The 21,137-nt window shown below is 45.7% G+C and overlaps 1 protein-coding gene across 1 annotated transcript in view; it reads left to right on the forward strand.

Annotated features, from left to right (window-relative positions):
• Positions 1–5,736: 5,736 nt before the first annotated feature.
• The window catches only part of isy1 (ISY1 splicing factor homolog), a 36,176-nt gene continuing 20,775 nt past the window's right edge, over positions 5,737–21,137 (forward strand). The window contains exons 1-5 of the mRNA XM_024139761.2: positions 5,737–5,866; positions 12,031–12,053; positions 15,257–15,308; positions 15,460–15,568; positions 15,667–15,779. Coding sequence (XP_023995529.1) covers positions 5,864–5,866; positions 12,031–12,053; positions 15,257–15,308; positions 15,460–15,568; positions 15,667–15,779 — 300 coding nt within the window. The 5' untranslated portion in view covers positions 5,737–5,863. The remainder of the gene's footprint in view (positions 5,867–12,030; positions 12,054–15,256; positions 15,309–15,459; positions 15,569–15,666; positions 15,780–21,137) is intronic.

The following is a 21,137-nucleotide window of genomic DNA, read 5'->3' on the forward strand; positions in this document are numbered from 1 at the left end:
GGAGAGAAGATCCAACCAAAATGGAGACATAAAAAGGATTCTAGGTCAGAGGTGGACAGTCCTAGAAATTAAAATGTCTAATGTAATTTTAACCTGAATAAGCACAGGAAGGGGAGTTAGACTGAACATTCTGAGTTTCATATCTTCAAAACGGTTTAATTGCTGATGTATTCTGTTTATTCACATTGACGTATAATGTGCGTATAAATGACAACACAGGTTGGTGGCATCCCTCAGCAGCCTCCACTGGTTGACAAGCATGTTTACAAAAACTACAAAGTGCATACAGTATTTTTCTCCCTGTTCCATGGAGTATTGATTCTACATGTGTGAAGAATTTGAGTTGGTTATTGAGTTTAAGGTTAAAGGTTATTGGTTAAGTGAGTTTTGAATCTATTATAGCTAAACGAGGTTTAGGGCTCGCAAAACATCGCGATCTAGCGTTTGTCTGCAGACGTTCAGTAAATTTTTCAGGTGATTCTCCATGCGATCGGTGCGGCACTATTCACAAATTACGTTCCCGAAGTACTTAGCAAGCAAATTATATTGGCGTGTCTGAGCCTTTTAAAGTTGGCTGAGCTAGATCTAGTTAAATGAGGGTTAGACCTTTTGAGTTGACCTTTAGAGTGTAGAGGGTGTGAGTTTTTTGTTTACATTTATTTAAACTAGGCAAGTCAGTTAAGAACTAATTCTTATTTACAATGACGGCCTAGGAACAGCGGGTTACACTGCCTTGTTCAGGGGCAGAACGACAGATTTTTACCTTGTCAGCTCGGGGATTCGATCTTGCAACCTTTCGGTTACTAGTCCAACGCTCCTAACCACTAGGCTACCTGACAGCCTGAGTACCTGGCACTCCACACCTCACCACTATCTCTCCTGACAGCCTGAGTAACCTGGCACTCCACCCTCACCACTATCTCTCTCTCCTGACAGCCCGAGTAACCTGGCACTCCACACCTCACCACTATTCTCTCTCTCCTGACAGCCCGAGTAACCTGGCACTCCACACCTCACCACTATCTCTCTCCTGACAGCCTGAGTAACCTGGCACTCCACACTCACCACTATCTCTCCTGACAGCCTGAGTAACTGGCACTCCACACCTCACCACTATCTCTCTCTCCTGACAGCCCTGAGTACTGGCACTCCACACTCACCACTATGCTCTCTCCTGACAGCCTGAGTAACCTGGACTCCACACTGCACCACTATCTCTCTCTGACAGCTGAGTAACCTGGCACTCCACACCTACACTATCTCTCCTGACAGCCTGAGTAACCTGGCACTCCACACCTCACCACTATCTCTCTCTCCTGAAAGCCTGAGTAACCTGGCACTCCAACCTCACCAATGGAGTTCCCGAAGCAGAGGAAGAAAAAGGATTAGGGTTAGGATTGGGGGATAAAGGGTTTAGGATCGAGGGATAAACAGTTAGGATTTGGGGATACAACAGTTGGATTGGGGATAAAGGGTTAGGATTGGGGGATAAAGGGTTTAGGATTGGGGAAGGGTAGATGATAAAGGTTAGGATGGGGGATACAACGGGTTAGGTGGGGGATAAAGGTACGGATTGGTGAGGATAAAGGGTTAGTGTATTGGGGATAAAGGGTTAGGATGGGATAAACGAGTTTGGATGGGGGATAAACGGTTGGATGGGGGATAAAGGGTAGGATTGGGGAGTACAGGGTTTAGGTGGATTGGGGATAAAGGGTTAGGCAATGGGCGATAAAGGTTAGGATCGGAGGGATAAAGACAGTTAGGATTTGGGGATAAACAGTTAGGATTGGGGGATTAAAGGGTTAGGATTTGGGGGATAAAGGGTTAAGGATTGGGGGATAAAGGGTTTAGGATGGGGATGAACAGTTTGGATGGGGGATAAAGGGTTAGCGATTGTGGGATAAAGCGTTAAGGATTGGGGATAAACAGTTTGGATTGGGGGATAAAGGGTTTGGATTGGGGATAAAGGTTTGGATTGGGGGAATAACAGGGTTAGGATTGGGGATAAAACATTTGGATTGGGGGATAAAGTTTGGGATTTGGGGATAAACAGTTTGGATTGGGGATAAACAGTTTGGATTGGGGGGATAAACAGTTAGGATTGGGGGATAAATGGTTAGGGATTGGGGGATAAAACAGTTTTGGATCGGGGGATAAAGCGGTTAGGATTGGGGGATAAAGGGTTAGGATTTGGGGATAAAGGTTAGGATTGGGGGATAAACAAGTTAAGGATTGGGGATAAATGGGGGGGTTAAGGATTGGGATAAACAGTTTGGATTGGGGGATAATGGTTAGGATGGATAAACAGTTTTGGATCGGGGGATAAAGGTTAGGATTGGGGGATAAAGGGTTAGGATTGGGGGATAAAGGGTTAGGATTGGGGATCAACAGTTAGGATTGGGGGATAAATGGGTTAGGATTGGGATAACAGTTTGGATTGGGGGATAATGGGTTAGGATTGGGGATAAACAGTTCTTGGATTGGGGATAAAGGGTTAGGGATTGGGGGATAAAGGGTTAAGATTGGGGGATAAACCGTTTGGATTGGGGGGGATACAAGGGTTGGATTGGGGGATAAAGGGTTAGGATTGGGGATAAACAGTTAGGATTGGGGGATAAAGGGTTAGGATTGGGGATAAACAGTTTGGATTGGGGGATAAAGGGTTAGGATTGGGGGATAAAGGGTTAGGATTGGGAAAGAGGCTCATACCACGGGATAATCCAGACCTACGGCGCACTCGGTGGGAGTTGACCCACCCTGTGTGGTCAAGAGAAGATCCACACACAAAGTCTACCCTGCGTTAGTGAAGCTTGTAGGAGCATCTGGGAGGCGGCCTGTACTAGTCACCTCCACAAGCTGGAGCAGCTAGAACAGTCATGAAATAACTGCTGAGGTGGCTTGTGTTATCATTCCCTAAACTTAATATGCTGTTCGTATAATGTCCTCCTGTACCAACGTGTGTGTTTCTTCCCAGCTCGGCCCAGTGTATGGTGGTAAGGATGCAGAGCTCACAGCAGCAGCACATTGACAGCCAAAGGGAGATAGTGGACCTACAGGAAGGGCTGAGACAGGTCAGAACAGCTGAGATGGACCGGGTCACAGCACAGATGCAGGTGTAGAGAGAAAAACAGAAAAACAGTGACATGGCCTGATCTTATGTACTTTTGCATTCCATTTATAAAACAAGAGACTAATAAAGCATATGGATAGAACATGCTGTCATTGGTACTTAGTCTGTCTCTCTCTTCATTCAAATGTTAGGATGTTGGAGCCCTGTCTCTCTCTTCATTCAAATGTTTTTACAATATCCTGTATAAAACAAATGGCTGTTGTTCCCATAGTGTATAAAACTAACTGTAAGCATTAAGGATATTAATTATTTAACAAGACAGTTAATAAATACTGTAGGTCTGGAGGGTAGTAGGTATTTATTTGACAGTATAGTGGGGTTAGGACAACCCCTAAATATATTAAAGACCCCTCACATAGTGGGGTTAAGACAACCCCTAAATATATTAAAGACCCCTCACATCGTGGGGATAGGACAAACCCTTTATATTAAAGACCCCTCACATAATGGGGATAGGACAACCCCTTTATATTAAAGGCCCCTCACATAGTGGGGATAGGACAACCCCTTTATATTAAAGACCCCTCACAGTGGGGTGATAGGACAACCCTTTATATTAAAGGCCCCTCACATAGTGGGATAGGACAAACCCCTTTATTATTAAAGACGCCTCACAATAGTGGGGATGGACACACCCCTTTACTATTAAAGACCCCTTACATAGTGGGTAGGTAACAACCCTTTATATTAAAGACCCTCACAAGTCGTGGGGATAGGACAAACCCTTATATTAAAGCCCTACACTAGTGGGGAAGGGACAACCTTTTATATTAAAGACCCCTCACATAGTGGGGATATCAGGACAACCCCTTTAATATTACAACCCCATCACATCGATAGTGGGGATAGGACAACCCTTTATATTAAAGACGCCCTCACATCAGTGGGGTAGGACAACCCCTTTATATATTAAGACCCCTACACGTGGGAGATAGGACAACCCCTTTATATTAAAGACCCTCACATAGTGGGTTAAGACAACCCTTTATATATAAGTACCCTCACATCGTTTGGGGATAGGACAACCCCTTTCATAATTAAAGACCCCTCAATAGTGGGGTTAAGACCAACCCCTTTATATTAAAGACCCCTCACATAGTGGGGATAGGACAACCCCTTTATATTAAAGACCCCTCACATCGTGGGGATAGGACAATCCCTTTATATTAAAGACCCCTCACATCGTGGAGTCCTAAACACAGACACACACAAAGGTTATAATGTTATTTATTCAAACGGCAAAATGTAAAAAAATATATAAAAAAGGGTGAACAATAGCTGCAACCTGTCCTTGTGGAGAGCTGACATAACGTTCAGATTACTTTCAGAACCTGTAGGGGAGCAAAGGAACATGATTCAATGTTTTATAGTCAATGCTTAATTTTTTATTTATTTCACCTTTATTTAACCAGGTAGGCCAGTTGAGAACAAGTTCTCATTTACAACTGCGACCTGGCCAAGATTAAGCAAAGCAGTGCGACAAAAACAAACAACACAGAGTTACACATAAACAAACGTACAGTCAATAACACAAAAGAAAAAATCTATGTACAGTATGTGCAAATGTAGAAGATTAGGGAGGTAGGCAATAAATAGGCCATAGAGGCAAAATATAAACTATTTAGCATTAACAATGGAGTGATGGATGTGCATATGATGATGTGCAAGTAGAGATAGTGGGTGCAAAAGAGCAAGAGGGTAAGTAATAATATGGGGGTGAGGTAGTTGGGTGTGCTATTTACAGATTGGCTGTGTACAGGTACAGTGATCTGTAAACTGCTCTGACAGCTGATGCTTAATGAACACCATGACAAACATAACAGTTATCTACGCTATTTCAGCTGTGTGAATAGTAAACAAGCACCACCAGGACAAATCTTAGACGTGATGGCTACGCAATATTCACAGTTTTGTGTAGCATTCTTACAATATACCCACAATATATCATGAATGTAGGCAGTTGAGGTAAAAATGCACTGAAAGCATGAAACAAACACAGTTACAACAGTCAGAGTCATACAAAAATAAAGAAACAGCTTACACCATGAGATTCAGTTCGATTGTCTATGAAGGCTTTTCAACAAATCTGGACTATTTGATCATAAAAAAATGCGTTATGTATAAGCTAAAACAAAAATCATAATTGCTGCACGTTTGAGTGCCTTTGCGTCAACTTTCAACTTTGACGCCAGAATGCAACGTTCTACTTCCTGTTGGTTTCGCAGCGTGCACCGTAGAGTTTCTAAATTCAGAGGCACAACATCACGAGACTTCCGGGAACGCTTGCGAAACAGACAAGGTCGGAGTTTGAGAAGTCATTGAGAAAAGTGAAAAATACTTCCTTAGTTGTTAATTTTCGCGAAATCTAAAGGCATAACCTAGATTCGAGACAATGTCTTAAGTAGTTGAACATGTTATTACTTCAACCCCGTGAAAGTGACAAACTGACAGTGAAGTGCCTTTGAATATACGGCCTGCACATGCGCAGTTCGACGCGAGACGACCGTTAGATCCGATGACTAGTTTCTGCGCATGAGCTTATCTAGCCAACGTCGCCATGACATCGCCTACACGTGTGATTGGGGATTTCTATTGGAGAAGCAGTTTTAGCCTATCTTCATATGGTATTGTCTTTGGTGCATCCGCTTTCAACTTGTGAAAAACATCTAGCAAACGTTTTGGAAGAGGTGTTCAAAGACTGAAGTAACTACTTTAGCTAGCTAATCAATATATATGGTAAGTAATAAACGTACTTCATTTATTTAGTCAGAGATAAGTCATAATTTAAGAAGTTAATGTAGCTAACAATCTTGCTATTAGCTAGCTGGCTAACTTTAGCTGCTAGCCCTAGAAGCTAGCTTGTTATCACAAATGTTTTAAATGTTCCTCGACTAACTAGCTAATTGTTTGAGTTAATTTCCCATGAACCACGTGATACTACTGACTTTCATAGCTGTAAGAAACGCACAACTAACTTTCAACTTAGGGTAAATCCATCACTTTTTGACAGCATCTCATTTGATTCAAACAACTTTCCATACATGTTTGCATATGGGAGATGTGGTCAGAACGTAACTTTTTGGACCTGGTTGCCAAAACATTCAGGAGGTATAGGCGCTCAAAGTTGACCCTTATTGCAATCATTTACATTTTAGTCATTTAGCAGACGTTCTAGAGGGACTTACAGGAGCAATTAGGGTAAAGTGCCTTGCTCAAGGGCACATCAACAGACTCGACACTTCGACTGCTCGGGATTCCAGCTAGTCAAAAAGTTCAGATTTAAAGTGGGCTTGTTGTTGTTTTGAAATAGATATTGCCTCTCCCTAAATAGCAGGAAGCAGAGTGTACAGTCAACTTGCCGGTTCTTGATTATGGTGACACCATTTAACAGATTGCAGCAGCTACTACTCTTAAACCTTTGGATGCTGTCTAAGATAGCGCCATTTGTTTTATCACTGGTGACAGTTTTAATACTCACCACTGCATCCTGTATCAAAAGGTTGGCTGGCCCTTATTAAAGTCCTGTAGATCAATTCATTATTCCATTTTTGTTTCCAAAACCCTACTACACAAGCTTCCAACTTACCGAACTCTGTTGCTAACATATAAAATAATGAGATACCAAACCCACTAGCAGGATTGGTTAACTCTTGAGGTCCCTCTGGTCTCTACCAATTTAGGTAAATCCTCCTTCAGCTTATTTGCTCAAAATTGTTGGAAAAACCTACAAAATTCCTTGCATCTTGATCCCATAGTCCCCCTAGGACAGTTTAGGACTCTGTTGTTGAGTGAATTCACTGAGGATCCCATAGTCCCCCTAGGACAGTTTAGGACTCTGTGTTGAGTAAATTCACTGAGGATCCCATAGTCCCCTAGGACAGTTTAGGATCTGTTGTTGAGTGAATCTGAGGATCCCATAGTCCCCTAGGACAGTTTAGGACTCTGTTGAGTGAATTCACTGAGGATCCATAGTCCCCCTAGACAAGTTTAGGACTCTGTTGTTGAGTGAATCACTGAGATCCATAGTCCCTAGGACAGTTTAGGACTCTGTTGAGTGAATTCACTGAGGATCCCATAGTCCCCCTAGACATGTTTAGGACTCGTTGTTGAGTGAATTCACTGAGGATCCCATAGTCCCCTAGGACAGTTTAGGACTCTGTTGTGAGTGAATTCACTGAGGACCCATAGTCCCCCTAGACAGTTTAGGACTCTGTTGTTAGTGAATTCACTGAGGATCCCATAGTCCCCCTAGGACAGTTTAGGACTCTGTTGAGTGAACACTGAGATCCATAGTCCCCTACGACAGTTTAGGACTCTGTTGTTGAGTGAATTCACTGAGGATCCCATAGTCCCCTAGGCAAGTTTAGGACTCTGTTGAGTGAATTCACTGAGGATCCCATAGTCCCTAGGACAGTTTTAGGACTCTGTTGTTGAGTGAATTCACTGAGGATCCCATAGTCCCCCTAGGACAGTTTAGGACTCTGTTGTTGAGTGAATTCACTGAGGATCCATAGTCCCCTAGGACAGTTTAGGACTCTGTTGTTGAGTGAATTCACTGAGGATCCCATAGTCCCCCTAGGACAGTTTGGACTCTGTTGTTGAGTGAATTCACTGAGGATCCCATAGTCCCCTAGGACAGTTTAGGACTCTGTTGAGTGAATTCACTGAGGATCCCATAGTCCCCTAGACAGTTTAGGACTCTGTTTGAGTGAATTCACTGAGGATCCCATAGTCCCCTTAGGACAGTTTAGGACTCGTTTGAGTGAATTCACTGAGGATCCCATAGTCCCCTAGACAGTTTAGGACTCTGTTGTTGAGTGAATTCACTGAGGATCCCATAGTCCCCCCTAGGACAGTTTAGGACTCTGTTGTTGAGTGAATTCACTGAGGATCCCATAGTCCCACGACAGTTTAGACTCTGTTGTTGAGTGAATTCACTGAGGATCCCATAGTCCCCTAGGACGTTTAGGACTCTGTGTGAGTGAATTCACTGAGGATCCATAGTCCCCTACGAAGTTTAGGACTCTGTTGTTGAGTGAATTCACTGAGGATCCCATAGTCCCCTAGGACAGTTTAGGACTCGTGTTGAGTGAATTCACTGAGGACCATAGTCCCCCTAGACAGTTTAGGACTCTGGTTGAGTGAATTCACTGAGGATCCCATAGTCCCCCTAGGACAGTTTAGGACTCTGTGTTGTGAGTGAATTCACTGAGGATCCATAGTCCCCTAGGACAGTTTAGGACTCTGTTGTGATGAATTCACTGAGGATCCATAGTCCCCTAGGACATTTAGGACTCTGTTGTTGAGTGAATTCACTGAGGATCCCATAGTCCCTAGGACAGTTTAGGACTCTGTTGAGTGAATTCACTGAGGATCCCATAGTCCCGACGACAGTTTAGGACTCGTTGTTGAGTGAATTCACTGAGGATCCATAGTCCCCCTAGGACAGTTTAGGACTCTGTTGTAGGTGAATTCACTGAGGATCCCATAGTCCCCCTAGCAGTTTGAGACTTGTTGTTGAGTGAATTCACTGAGGATCCCATATCCCCTAGACAGTTTAGGACTCTGTTGTTGAGTGAATTCACTGAGGATCCCATAGTCCCCTAGGACAGTTTAGGACTCTGTTGAGTGAATTCACTGAGGACCATAGTCCCCTAGAGCAGTTTAGGACTCTGTTGTTGAGTGAATTCACTGAGGATCCATAGTCCCCCTAGGACAGTTTAGGACTCTGTTGAGTGAATTCACTGAGGATCCATAGTCCCCCTAGGACAGTTTAGGACTCTGTTGTTGAGTGAATTCACTGAGGATCCCATAGTCCCCCTAGGACAGTTTAGGACTCTGTTGTTGAGTGAATTCACTGAGGATCCCATATGTCCCCCTAGGACAGTTTAGGACTCTGTTGAGTGAATTCACTGAGGATCCCATAGTCCCCTAGACAGTTTAGGACTCTGTTGTTGAGTGAATTCACTGAGGATCCATAGTCCCCCTAGGACAGTTTAGGACGTTTGTTGAGTGAATTCACTGAGGATCCCATAGTCCCCCTAGTACAGTTTAGGACTCTGTTGAGTGAATTCACTGAGGATCCCATAGTCCCCCCTGGACAGTTTAGGACTCTGTTGAGTGAATTCACTGAGGATCCCATAGTCCCCCTAGACAGTTTAGGACTCTGTTGTTGAGTGAATTCACTGAGATCCCATAGTCCCCTAGACAGTTTAGGACTCTGTTGTTGAGTGAATTCACTGAGGATCCCATAGTCCCCCTAGGACAGTTTAGGACTCGTTGTTGAGTGAATTCACTGAGGATCCATAGTCCCCCTACGACAGTTTAGGACTCTGTTGAGTGAATTCACTGAGGATCCCATAGTCCCCTACGACAGTTTAGGACTCTGTGTTGAGTGAATTCACTGAGGATCCCATAGTCCCCTAGACAGTTTAGGACTCTGTTGAGTGAATTCACTGAGGATCCCATAGTCCCCCTAGGACAGTTTAGGACTCTGTTGTTGAGTGAATTCACTGAGGATCCCATAGTCCCCCTAGGACAGTTTAGGACTCTGTTGAGTGAATTCACTGAGGATCCCATAGTCCCCCTAGGACAGTTTAGGACTCTGTTTGTTGAGTGAATTCACTGAGGATCCCATAGTCCCTAGGACAGTTTAGGAACTCTGTTGAGTGAATTCACTGAGGATCCATAGTCCCCTAGTACAGTTTAGGACTCGTTGTTGAGTGAATTCACTGAGGATCCCATAGTCCCCCTACGACAGTTTAGGACTCTGTTGTTGAGTGAATTCACTGAGGATCCCATAGTCCCCCTAGGACAGTTTAGGACTGTGTTGAGTGAATTCACTGAGGATCCCATAGTCCCCTAGTACAGTTTAGGACTCTGTTGAGTGAATTCACTGAGGATCCCATAGTCCCCCTAGGACAGTTTAGGACTCTGGTTGAGTGAATTCACTGAGGATCCATAGTCCCCCTAGACATGTTAGGACTCTGTTGTTGAGTGAATTCATTGAGGATTGCAGTTGTTTTATTGTATGGTATATTTGTAGTGTTGAGGTTGTTGCCTTGTTATTTTTATTCTTGTCTCAATTGTGATCTTAATTGTTCTTCATGTTGTGACAAAATGTTTGTACTCAGTACACCATTGGAAATGTGACCCTGGTCTCAGTTGGGCTACCTAAATAAATACAATGTCATAATAAATTGAGACTTGTCTACTTGTCTGGGTAAATGGAGGAAGAAGAGAAAGTCGGACACCAGAATAATACATTTCAGTTGTTCGATGGACAAGTAAAACATCACTATCAAACTACTACTCGATCAGAATATGGGATCAGCAGTGGCGCTGCCCAGACACAGCAGGGCAGGGCATAGTTTACTTTCTGACTAAATTACCTATATTCCTATTTACTATAGCCCATTTTCAATTAATATGTATATTTACACAAAGCAAGGGACAATGTAGACAGAGCTAGTCTCACCAAAGCAGTGCAAAATATCCAGTCAGAAGATGTGTTTCTCTCTCGACTGTTGGATGATCTTGGTTATTTTTCTAGAGGACACTCCAGTGTCTGTCTGATTGTTGTGTCAGTCCATATCTTTGACCTGGTCTATTAAACCACTCCGTGAATATGACCTGGTCTATTAAACCACTCAGTGGATATGAATATGACCTGGCTTATTAACACTCAGTGGATATGACCTGATCTATTAAACCACTCAGTGGATATGAATATGACCTGGTCTATTAAACCACTCAGTGGATATGACCTGGTCTTTAACACTCGTGGATATGACCTGGTCTATTAACCATCAGTGGATATGACCTGGTCTATTAAACCACTCAGTGGATTGAACCTGGTCTATTAACCACTCAGTGGATAACCTGGTCTATTAAACCACTCAGTGGATATGATATGACTGGTCTATTAAACCCTCAGTGGATATGAATATGACCTGGTCTATTAAACCACTCAGTGGATTGACCTGGTCTATTAAACCACTCAGTGGATATGACCTGGTCTATTAAACCACTCAGTGGATATGACCTGTCTATTAAACCACTCAGTGGATATGACCTGGTCTATTAAACACTCAGTGGAAATGACCTGGTGTGACCTGGTATGACCAGCTCTTTAGTACCACAGATAGACGTAGACTACCACAGATGCCAGATAGACTAAGACTGACTACACGTGTCTTTAGTACCACAGATAGACCTAGACTACTACAGATAGACCTAGACTACCACACGTGTCTTTAGTACCACAGATAGACCTAGACTACCACACGTGTCTTTAGTACCACAGATAGACCAAGACTACCACAGATAGACCTAGACTACCACAGATAGCCAGATAGACCTAGACTACTACATGTCTCTTTAGTACCACAGATAGACCTAGACTACTACAGGTCTTTCATGCCACAGCTCCATCAGGGGAATAGGCTATAAAAGATTTGATCCACTAAATATATTTTTTATCAATGTTATGATTCCTCTGGTCTCTCCTGTAGCATGCCAGCTAAATGCGTAGCAGTCTTTTTTTTATAGTACATTTAATTTTTTAGCTGTCCGCTAGGGGGCGTTAACATCGGCGGTGGTCACCAACCAAGCGCAGACAATTATTTCAGATCCCTCCTATGTACTTTACTAGTTTGCAGTCACCCTTTTGGCCGATGGTGTTATGGACTCTTTTTCGCACAAGTAAAACATCTTTCGTACATGGGCAAGTTAAAAACCCTGTTATCTTTTGTTTTGGCATTTAGGTGCAAAAATTCACTTTCTGAGTGCTGCTAAAATGGGCAAATATGAATGAAAAGTTTTGTTGAAATAGAAAGGGGTGCTGTCAAAAAGGGATTGGGTTCAAATGGATTGACCATTTATTGTTTTCTTTCTAATAGGCTCGTAATGCGGAGAAGGCCATGTAAGTATATGCTTGCCTTTATATTTTGATTATATTTGAGCCATAGGCCTACTGTCAAATTAATGTGAGAGAATACTGATGCTATTTCTGTTTATAGTCCATGTGGTGTCTCTGTCATGTAGCCACTGAACATGTCACTCACTATGTTATGCTCTGGTGTCTGACTGACCCCGGCTGTCGACTAATCAGCTGGCTACAGACTCATTTTCAGCCAGCTACTATTTCCACTTCATATTAACTAGGCTACTTTTCATTTAAAAGTTTCAATTCGCTAGTCTGTCGTCCTTTCCTGCTTGAATGAATGGTATGTATCTCCTAGTGATCTATTGATAGGACAGGCACCTGTCAGTCACAAAGCCAGCGATGATGGAAATACAGCAGAGAGGAAGAGGCGAAGCGACAGGTTTCACTCTCGCCAAGATCTGTCCAAAATAAGCCCTATGCATTTCTATGGACTTAATTTGGTCTCCTGCCTTCCCGCCTTTGAGACAACAACTCCCGTTGTTAGGGTGGAGACGTGAGCATCTCATCATTACATACAGATCTCTAGTTGCAGTTGAATTTCTTTACACCAAGGAGGGAGAGAAAGCATGATGCTCATGAATTTGCATGTCCCATATAATGTAAGTGCTAATGATGAGTTAATCCTCTTAGACTAATTATTGTTTTCTGACACTCATTTATTTTATTTTGTGTGTTTCATATAGCCAGCCACTCAAAGTCGTGGCAACAGTAGGCTATTTACTGTGTGTTGATTGACAACTGAACAGCAAGTGCTGACTAGTTGATTTAAAAGGTGTAAAACTGACTGAATAAAGTCTCTATGGGGCGGCAAAGGTTGCAAGATCGAATCCCCGAGCTGACAAGGTAAAAATCTGTCGTTCTACCCCTGAACAAGGCAGGTCTAACCCACTGTTCCTAGGCCGTCATTGTAAATAAGAATTAGTTCTTAACTGACTTGTCTAGTTAAATAAAATAAAAAAATATCCCTTTGCCATTCATAAATCATGCCATGTGGTTGTACAGTGCATTCGGAAAGTATTCAGACCCCTTGACTTTTTCCACATTTTGTTACGTTACAGCCTTATTCTGAAATGGATGAAATAAATAACATCATCAATCTACACACAATACCCCATAATGACAAAGTGAAAACAGGTTTTTAGAAAATTTTGCAAAGGTATTAAAAAAAAAAAGATACCTTATTTACATAAGTATTCAGACCCTTTGCTATGAGACTCGAAATTGAGCTCAGGTGCATCCTGTTTCCATTGATCATCCTTGNAAAAAAAGATACCTTATTTACATAAGTATTCAGACCCTTTGCTATGAGACTCGAAATTGAGCTCAGGTGCATCCTGTTTCCATTGATCATCCTTGATATTTATACAACTTGATTGGAGTCCACCTGTGGTAAATTCAGTTGATTGGACATGATTTTGAAAGGCACACATCTGTCTATATAAGGTCCAACAGTTGACAGTGCATGTCAGAGCAAAAACCAGACATGAAGTCGAAGGATTTGTCCGTAGAGCTCCGAGACAGGATTGTGTCGAGGTACAGATCTGGGGAAGGGTACCAAAACATTTCTGCAGCATTGAAGGTCCCCAAGAACACAGTGGCCTCCATCATTCTCAAATGGAAGAAGTTTGGAACCACCAAGACTCTTCCTAGAGCTGGCCGCCTGGCCAAACTGAGCAATCGGGGTGAAGGGCCTTACTCAGGGAGGGGACCAAGAACCTGATGGTCACTGACAGCGCTCCACAGTTCTTCTGTGGAGATGGGAGAACCTTCCAGAAGGACAACCATCTCTGCAGCACTCCACCAATCAGGCCTTTATGGTAGAGTGGCCAGACCGAAGCCACTCCTCAGTAAAAGGCACATAACATCCCACTTGGAGTTTGACCAAAAGGCATCTAAAGGACTCTCAAACCATGAGAAGCAAGATTCTCTTGTCTGATGCATAGTCACTGTAACTCTACCTACATGTACATGTTACCTCGACCAACCGGTACCCCCTGTATATAGCCACGCTATTGATCTTTTCTTGCTGCTCTTTAATTATTTGTTACTGTTTATTTAAAAATAAAAAAAATTACTTTACACTTATTTTTTCTTAACTGCATTGTTGGTTAAGGGCTTGTAAGTAAGCATTTCACTGTAAGGTCTACACCTGTTGTTTTCGGCGCACGTGACAAAATAAAATTTGATTTGATGAAACTAAGATTGAACTCTTTGGCCTGAATGCCAGGCGTCACGTTTGGAGGAAACCTGGCACCATCCCTACGGTGAAGCACGGTGGTGGCAGCATCATGCTGTTGTTGTTTTCAGCGGCAGGGAGACTAGTGGTAGTGGAGAGCCTCATTCTGGGCCAAATATGACCGTTAGGGCCCTAACGGAATCCACACATTAAAACAGAATGAAACAATTTTCAGAGATGTATTGACCTTGGTAGGGAATCAACTGAATATATTGAACACTTATTCAGTTTCTCTGTGTATTTCAGATTGAAACAGGGGCGTTAGGATGCACCAGAGGGGGGCGTTAGGATGCACCGGGAGGGTGCGTTAGGATGCACCGGGAGGGGGCGTTAGGATGCACCGGGAGGGGGCGTTAGGATGCACCGGGAGGGGGGTGTAGGATGCACGGGAGGGGCGCGTTAGGAGCACCGGGAGGGGGCGTTAGGATGCACCGGGAGGGGGCGTTAGGATGCACCGGGAGGGGGCGTTAGGAATGCACCGGGAGGGGGCGTTAGGATGCACAGGCGGGAGGGGGCGTTAGGATGCCACCGGGGGGGGGGCCGTTAGGAGCACCGGGGGGGGGGGGGGCGTTAGGAGGGCACCCGGGGGGGGCGTTAGGAGGCACCAGAGGGGGGGGTCGGGGTTAGGATGCACCAGAGGGGGGGGCGCGTTAGGATGCACCAGAGGGGGGGGGGCGCGTTAGGATGCACCAGAAGGGGGGGGGGGGGGGGGGGGGGTGTTGGGATGCACCAGAGGGGGGTGTGTAGGCTGCACCAGAGGGGAGGGTGTTGGAATGCACCAGAGGGGGGGGGGGGGGTGTTGGGATGCACCAAGAGCTGAACCCAAGGTGGCCAAGTCCCCGGGCCGGGAGCCCTGGCTGTCTACTCTATGTACTGGTCAGGAAATGTTTTATTAATCAGTGTGTATTTGTATTAACTTGTGAAATGCACCTCGTCTCCCCAGGACGGCCTTGGCCCGGTTCAGAAATGCTCAGCTGGAGGAGGGCAAAGTCAGGGTGAGGAAGATGATGATGATGTCCTAATGTCCTTTAGGGGAATGATTACAAATGTTCGATTTATTGTCCCAGAGGTTCACTGAACACCATAAAGTAATGTCGTCGTAATGTCGTTGTGTTGTTATCCTGACGTGTGTGTTGACTGTTGCAGGAGAGGAGACCGTTCCTGGCCTCAGAATGTACTGAGCTGCCTAAAGCAGAGAAGTGGAGACGACAGATTATCAGTGAGATCTCCAAGAAAGTTGCTCAGATTCAAAACGGTGAGTTGTCCTACATGTGACATTGAACTGTGAATAAATGTTTAATGAATGAAGAGCATAACCTCATCCATGTGTTTGCCTGTTGTTCTCTCTGATAGCTGGTCTGGGAGAGTTTAAGATCCGGGACCTGAACGATGAGATCAATAAGCTGCTGAGAGAGAAAGGTCACTGGGAGGTCAGGATCAAGGAGCCTGGGAGGACCCGACTATGGGTAATAGAGTTGGGAGAATTTCAACCTTTATCCTATGGTGGTTATGTGGCCCCCTCCATCCAGGATGGAACGGTTTCTATCACCTTCCATTAAATACATTCTCACATCATCACATTTAAACCTGTCAGTCCATCATGTTACATTCACTAACAACACAGGTCCTCTGTGTTAAATACATTCACTAACAACACAGAGGACGCGAATACATTCACTAACACACAGAGGACGCGAATACATTCACTACAACAGCACAGAGGACGCGAAGTACATTCACTAACAACACAGAGGACGCGAATACATCACTAACAACACAGAGGACGCGAATACATTCACTAACAAACAGAGGACGCGAATACATTCACTAACAAACCAGAGGACGCGAATACATTCACTAACAACACAGAGGACGCGAATACATTCACTAACAACACAGAGGACGGAATACATTCACTAACAACACAGAGGACGCGAATACATTCACTAACAACACAGAGGACGCGAATACATTCCTAACAACACAGAGGACGCGAATACATTCACTAACAACACAGAGGACGCGAATACATTCACTAACAACACAGAGGACGCAAATACATTCACTAACAACACAGAGGACGCGAATACATTCACTAACAACACAGAGGACGCGAATACATTCACTAACAACACAGCCCAAAACCATTCATCCAAAGAGGACGCAAATACATTCCACCGTAACAACACAGAGGACGGCAAATACATTCACTAACCATCACAGAGGACGCAAATACATTCACTAACAACAAAGAGGACGACGAAATACATTCACTAACAGACTACACTATTTAGATACCAGTTGAAGTCGGAATTTACATACAACTTAGTTTTGAGAGTGTTCACACACTCAGAAAATTGCTTGTTAACAAAGCTATAGTCTTGGCCAAGTCCGTTAAGGACATCTGCTTTGTGGCATGAGCAAGTCATGTTTTGCCAACAAATGTTTACCAGACAGATTATTTCACTTATCATTCAACTGTAATCGACAAATTCCAGTGGTTACACAAGTTTACAATACACTAAGTTGACCTGTGCTTTAAACCAGTGCTTGGACATTTCGCAGAAAAGGAGATGTCATGGCTTTAGAAGCTTCTGATAGTAGGCTAATTGGACAATAAATTTGAGTCCAATTGGAGGTGTACTGTGGTGTATTATCCACAGCACCTGCGCTTCAAAACTGTGTCTCTTTACACTTGAGCATCAATGGGAAAAATCAAAAGAAATCAGGCCAAGACCTCAAGAAAAAAATTTGTGGACCTCCACAAGTTTGGTTCATCCTTGGGAGCAGTTTCCAAACACCTGAAGGTACCACATTCATCTGTACAAACAATAGTACGCAAGTATAAACATCATGGGACCACGCAGCCATCATACCGCTCAGGAAGGAGACGCGTTCTGTCTCCTAGAGATAAATGTACTTTGGTGAGAAAAGTGCAAATCAATCCCAGAACAACAGCAAAGGACCTTGTGAAGATGCTGGAGAAAACGGGTACAAAGTATCTGTATCCACAGTAGAACGAGTCCTATATCAACATAACCTGAAAGGCCGCTCAGCAAGGAAGAAGTCACTGCTCCAAAACCGCCATAAAAAGCCAGACTACAGTTTGCAACTGTACATGGGGACAAAGATTGTACTTTTTGGAGAAATGTCCTCTGGTTTGATGAAACAAAAATATGTTTTTGGCCATAATGACAATTGTTATGTTTGGAGGAAAAAGGGGGAGGCTTGCAAGCTGAAGAACACCATCCCAACCCCGAAGCACGGGGGTGGCAGCATCATGTTGTGGGGGTGCTTTGCTACAGGAGGGACTGGTGCACTTCACAAAATATCTTGGATAGGCACAGAGCTGAAAAACTACAAACCTCAGGTTTCCCACTTCCTGTTTGGATTTTTTTCTCAGGTTTTTGCCTGCCATATGAGTTCTGTTATACTCACAGATATCATTCAAACAGTTTTAGGAACTTCAGAGTGTTTTCTATTCAAATATATTAATAATATGCATATCTTAGCTTCTGGGCCTGAGTAGCAGGCAGTTTACTCTGGGCACCTTATTCATCCAAGCTACTCAATACTGCCCCCAAGCCATAAGAAGTTAAGCATGTCCCAGTTTAGGTCACCTAGCAGGACAAATTCAGACGTGGTGTAAGGAGCCAGGAGAGAGCTTAGGGCAGGTAGGGTACAGGCCAGGAGAGAGCTTAGGGCAGGTAGGGTACAAGCCGGTGCTGATGGAGGACGATAATGCCCAGCAACAGTCAACAAAGAGCTATTTGAAAACGTAATGCTTAAAATCAGCAAATAAAATTGTTTGTGGGCAGACTTGGTGGAGACAACTGAGCACTGAAGGTGTTTCTTGGTAAAGATTGCCACTCCACCACCTTTGGAAGATCTGTCTTGCCAATGTTTTTTCCTAACTAGATAGGTTAATTAACATCAATGTACAGAACACTCTTTTTTTAGCCATGTCTCAATAAGAACCTACACATCTGAACTGGAGTTGTGAACCCACACGTTTAATCTTCTAGTCTTAATGTGTAGAAAACACAGGCTTTTACAAGAGCAAAAATCCATGAAGCAGAAATCGGAGCACAAGTCAGAATTGGGGTTAACAACCATAGATGGGCCAGGGTGTACATGCACATTTCCAGATATCATCAACAGTAATACAATCAGGGCACGGCAGAGGACAGGGAGAGCTCTGCAGTGTTGATTTATGACATCTGAATGTGCATCAGATGGCAACAAGATCATATTGTGCAGCAATTTCATCAGGTAACATGAATACAAAGCCGGTGAGAGGTGGTTAGAATAGGATGGGAGGCAAGAGTCTGTGTAACCAATAGAGAGTCAGTCGCGAGTATGGGAACAAACATAGTCTGTCCCATGGCTGGGTAAACAAGCAAGTTCATAGTCAATAAAGCGTGCAGGAGTCATGAGGCAAATACCTTAAAGGACAAGAAAGAAAATAACTTGGGGCGGTTGTAATTTCAAAGAGTCACTCGCCCCAACAAGATAACTTGGGGCCGTTGTAATTTCAAAGAGTCACTCGCCCCAACAAGATAACTTGGGGCCGTTGTAATTTCAAAGAGTCACTCGCCCCAGCAAGATAACTTGAGTAGCTGAGTCCAGTAGTTAAATAAAAAGGTCTATACTAGTTTATTAAAGTGTTTCTGAGTAAGCTCACATCATAAGCTTCAAGTTAATTAGCCTACCTAAAATTCAGATCAGTCCAAAGTCTGGTGTGTGTGTGTGTGTGTGTGTTGGAGGTGAGCGAAAGCTTGGGAGAGACAGAAAGGGGGAGTGTGGCAGGGGTACCTGTACCAGACGGGGAGACAGGCCAGGGAGAGAGGGGCAGTGTGGCGGGGGTACCTGTACCAGCCACACTTCCCCCTCTCCCCCTGTCTGGTACAGGTACCCGCCCACGCCACACTCCCCCCTCTCCGGTCCAGGTACCCCCCGCGCCACACTCCCCCCTCTCCCCCTGTCTGGTACAGGTACCCCGCGCAACACTCCCCCTCTCCCCCTGTCTGGTACAGGTACCGCGCCACACTCCCCCTCTCCCCCTGTCCTGGTACACGTACCCCCGCGCCACACTCCCCCCTCTCCCCTGTCTGGTACAGGTACCCCCGCGCCACACTTCCCCCTCTCCCCCTGTCTGGTACAGGTTACCCCCACGCCACACTCCCCCCTCTCCGGTACAGGTACCCCGCGCCACACTCCCCCCCTCCCCCTGTCTGGTACAGGTACCCCCGCGCCACACTCCCCCCTCTCCCCCTGTCTGGTACAGGTACCCCGCGCCACACTCCCCTCTCTCCCCTCTGGTACAGGTACCCCCGCGCCACACTCCCCCCCCTCTGGCTGGTACAGGTACCCCCGCCACTCTCCCCCTCTGTTACAGGTACCCCCCGCCACAACTCCCCCCTCTCCCCTGTCTGGTACAGGTACCCCTGCCACACTCCCCCCTCTCTCCCTGGCTGGTACAGGTACCCCCGCGCCAACACTCCCCCTCTCTCCGTCTGGTACAGTACCCCCGCGCACACCTCCCCCCTCTCCCTCTGGCTGGTACAGGTACCCCCCCACTCTCCCTCTGGTACAGGTACCCCCGCCACACTCCCCCCTCTCTCCCTGGCTGGTACAGGTACCCCCGCCACACCTGCCCCTCTCTCCTGGCCTGTCTCCCCGTCTGGTACAGGTACCCCCGCGCCACACTTCCCCCTCTCCCCCTGTCTGGTACAGTACCCCGCGCCACACTCCCCCCTCTCCGGTACAGGTAACCCCCGCGCCACACCTCCCCCCTCTCCCCCTGTCTGGTACAGGTACCCGCCACACTCCACACTCCCCCCTCTCCCCTGTCTGGTACAGGTACCCCCGCGCCACACTCCCCCCTCTCCCCGTCTGGTACAGGTACCCGCGCCACACTCCCCCTCTCCCTCTGGCTGGTACAGGTACCCCGCCACTCTCCCCCTCTGGTACAGGTACCCGCCACACTCCCCCCTCTCTCCCTGGCTGGTACAGGTACCCGCACACTGCCCCTCTCTCCCTGGCCTGTCTCCCCGTCTGGTACAGGTACCCCCGCCGCACACTTCCCCCTCTCCCCCTGTCTGGTAAGGTACCCCCCGCGCCACACTCACACTCCCCCTCTCCCCCTGTCCTGGTACAGGTACCCCGCGCGCCAACTCCCCCCTCTCCCGTCTGGTACAGGTACCCCCGCGCCACACTCCCCTCTCCCTCTGGGCTGGTACAGGTACCCCCGCCCACTCTCCCCCTCTGGTACAGGTACCCCGCCACACTCCCCCCTCTCCCCCTGTCTGGTACAGGTACCCCTGCCACACTCCCCCCTCTCTCCCTGGCTGGTACAGGTACCCCCGCGCCACACTCCCCCCTCTCTCCGTCTGGTACAAGTACCCCCGCCACTCTCCCCCTCTGGTACAGGTACCCCGCCACACTCCCCCCTCTCTCCCTGGCTGTACAGGTACCCCCGCCACACTGCCCCTCTCTCCCTGGCCTGTCTCCCCGTCTGGTACAGGTACCCCTGCCACACTCCCCCTTTCTGTCTCTCCCAAGCTTTCGCTCACCTCACAACACACACACACACACACACACCAGACTTTGGACTGATCTGAATTTTAGGTAGGCTAATTAACTTGAAGCTTATGATGTGAGCTTACTCAGAAAACACTTTAATAAACTAGTATAGACCTTTTTATTTAACTACTGGACTCAGCTACTCAAGTTTACTTTGCTGGGGCGAGTGACTCTTTGAAATTACAACGGCCCAAGTTATCTTGTTGGGGCGAGTGACTCTTTGAAAATTACAACGGCCC

Source organism: Salvelinus sp. IW2-2015, unplaced genomic scaffold (assembly GCF_002910315.2).
Source record: "Salvelinus sp. IW2-2015 unplaced genomic scaffold, ASM291031v2 Un_scaffold1901, whole genome shotgun sequence".
Classification (NCBI taxonomy): Eukaryota; Metazoa; Chordata; class Actinopteri; order Salmoniformes; family Salmonidae; genus Salvelinus; species Salvelinus sp. IW2-2015.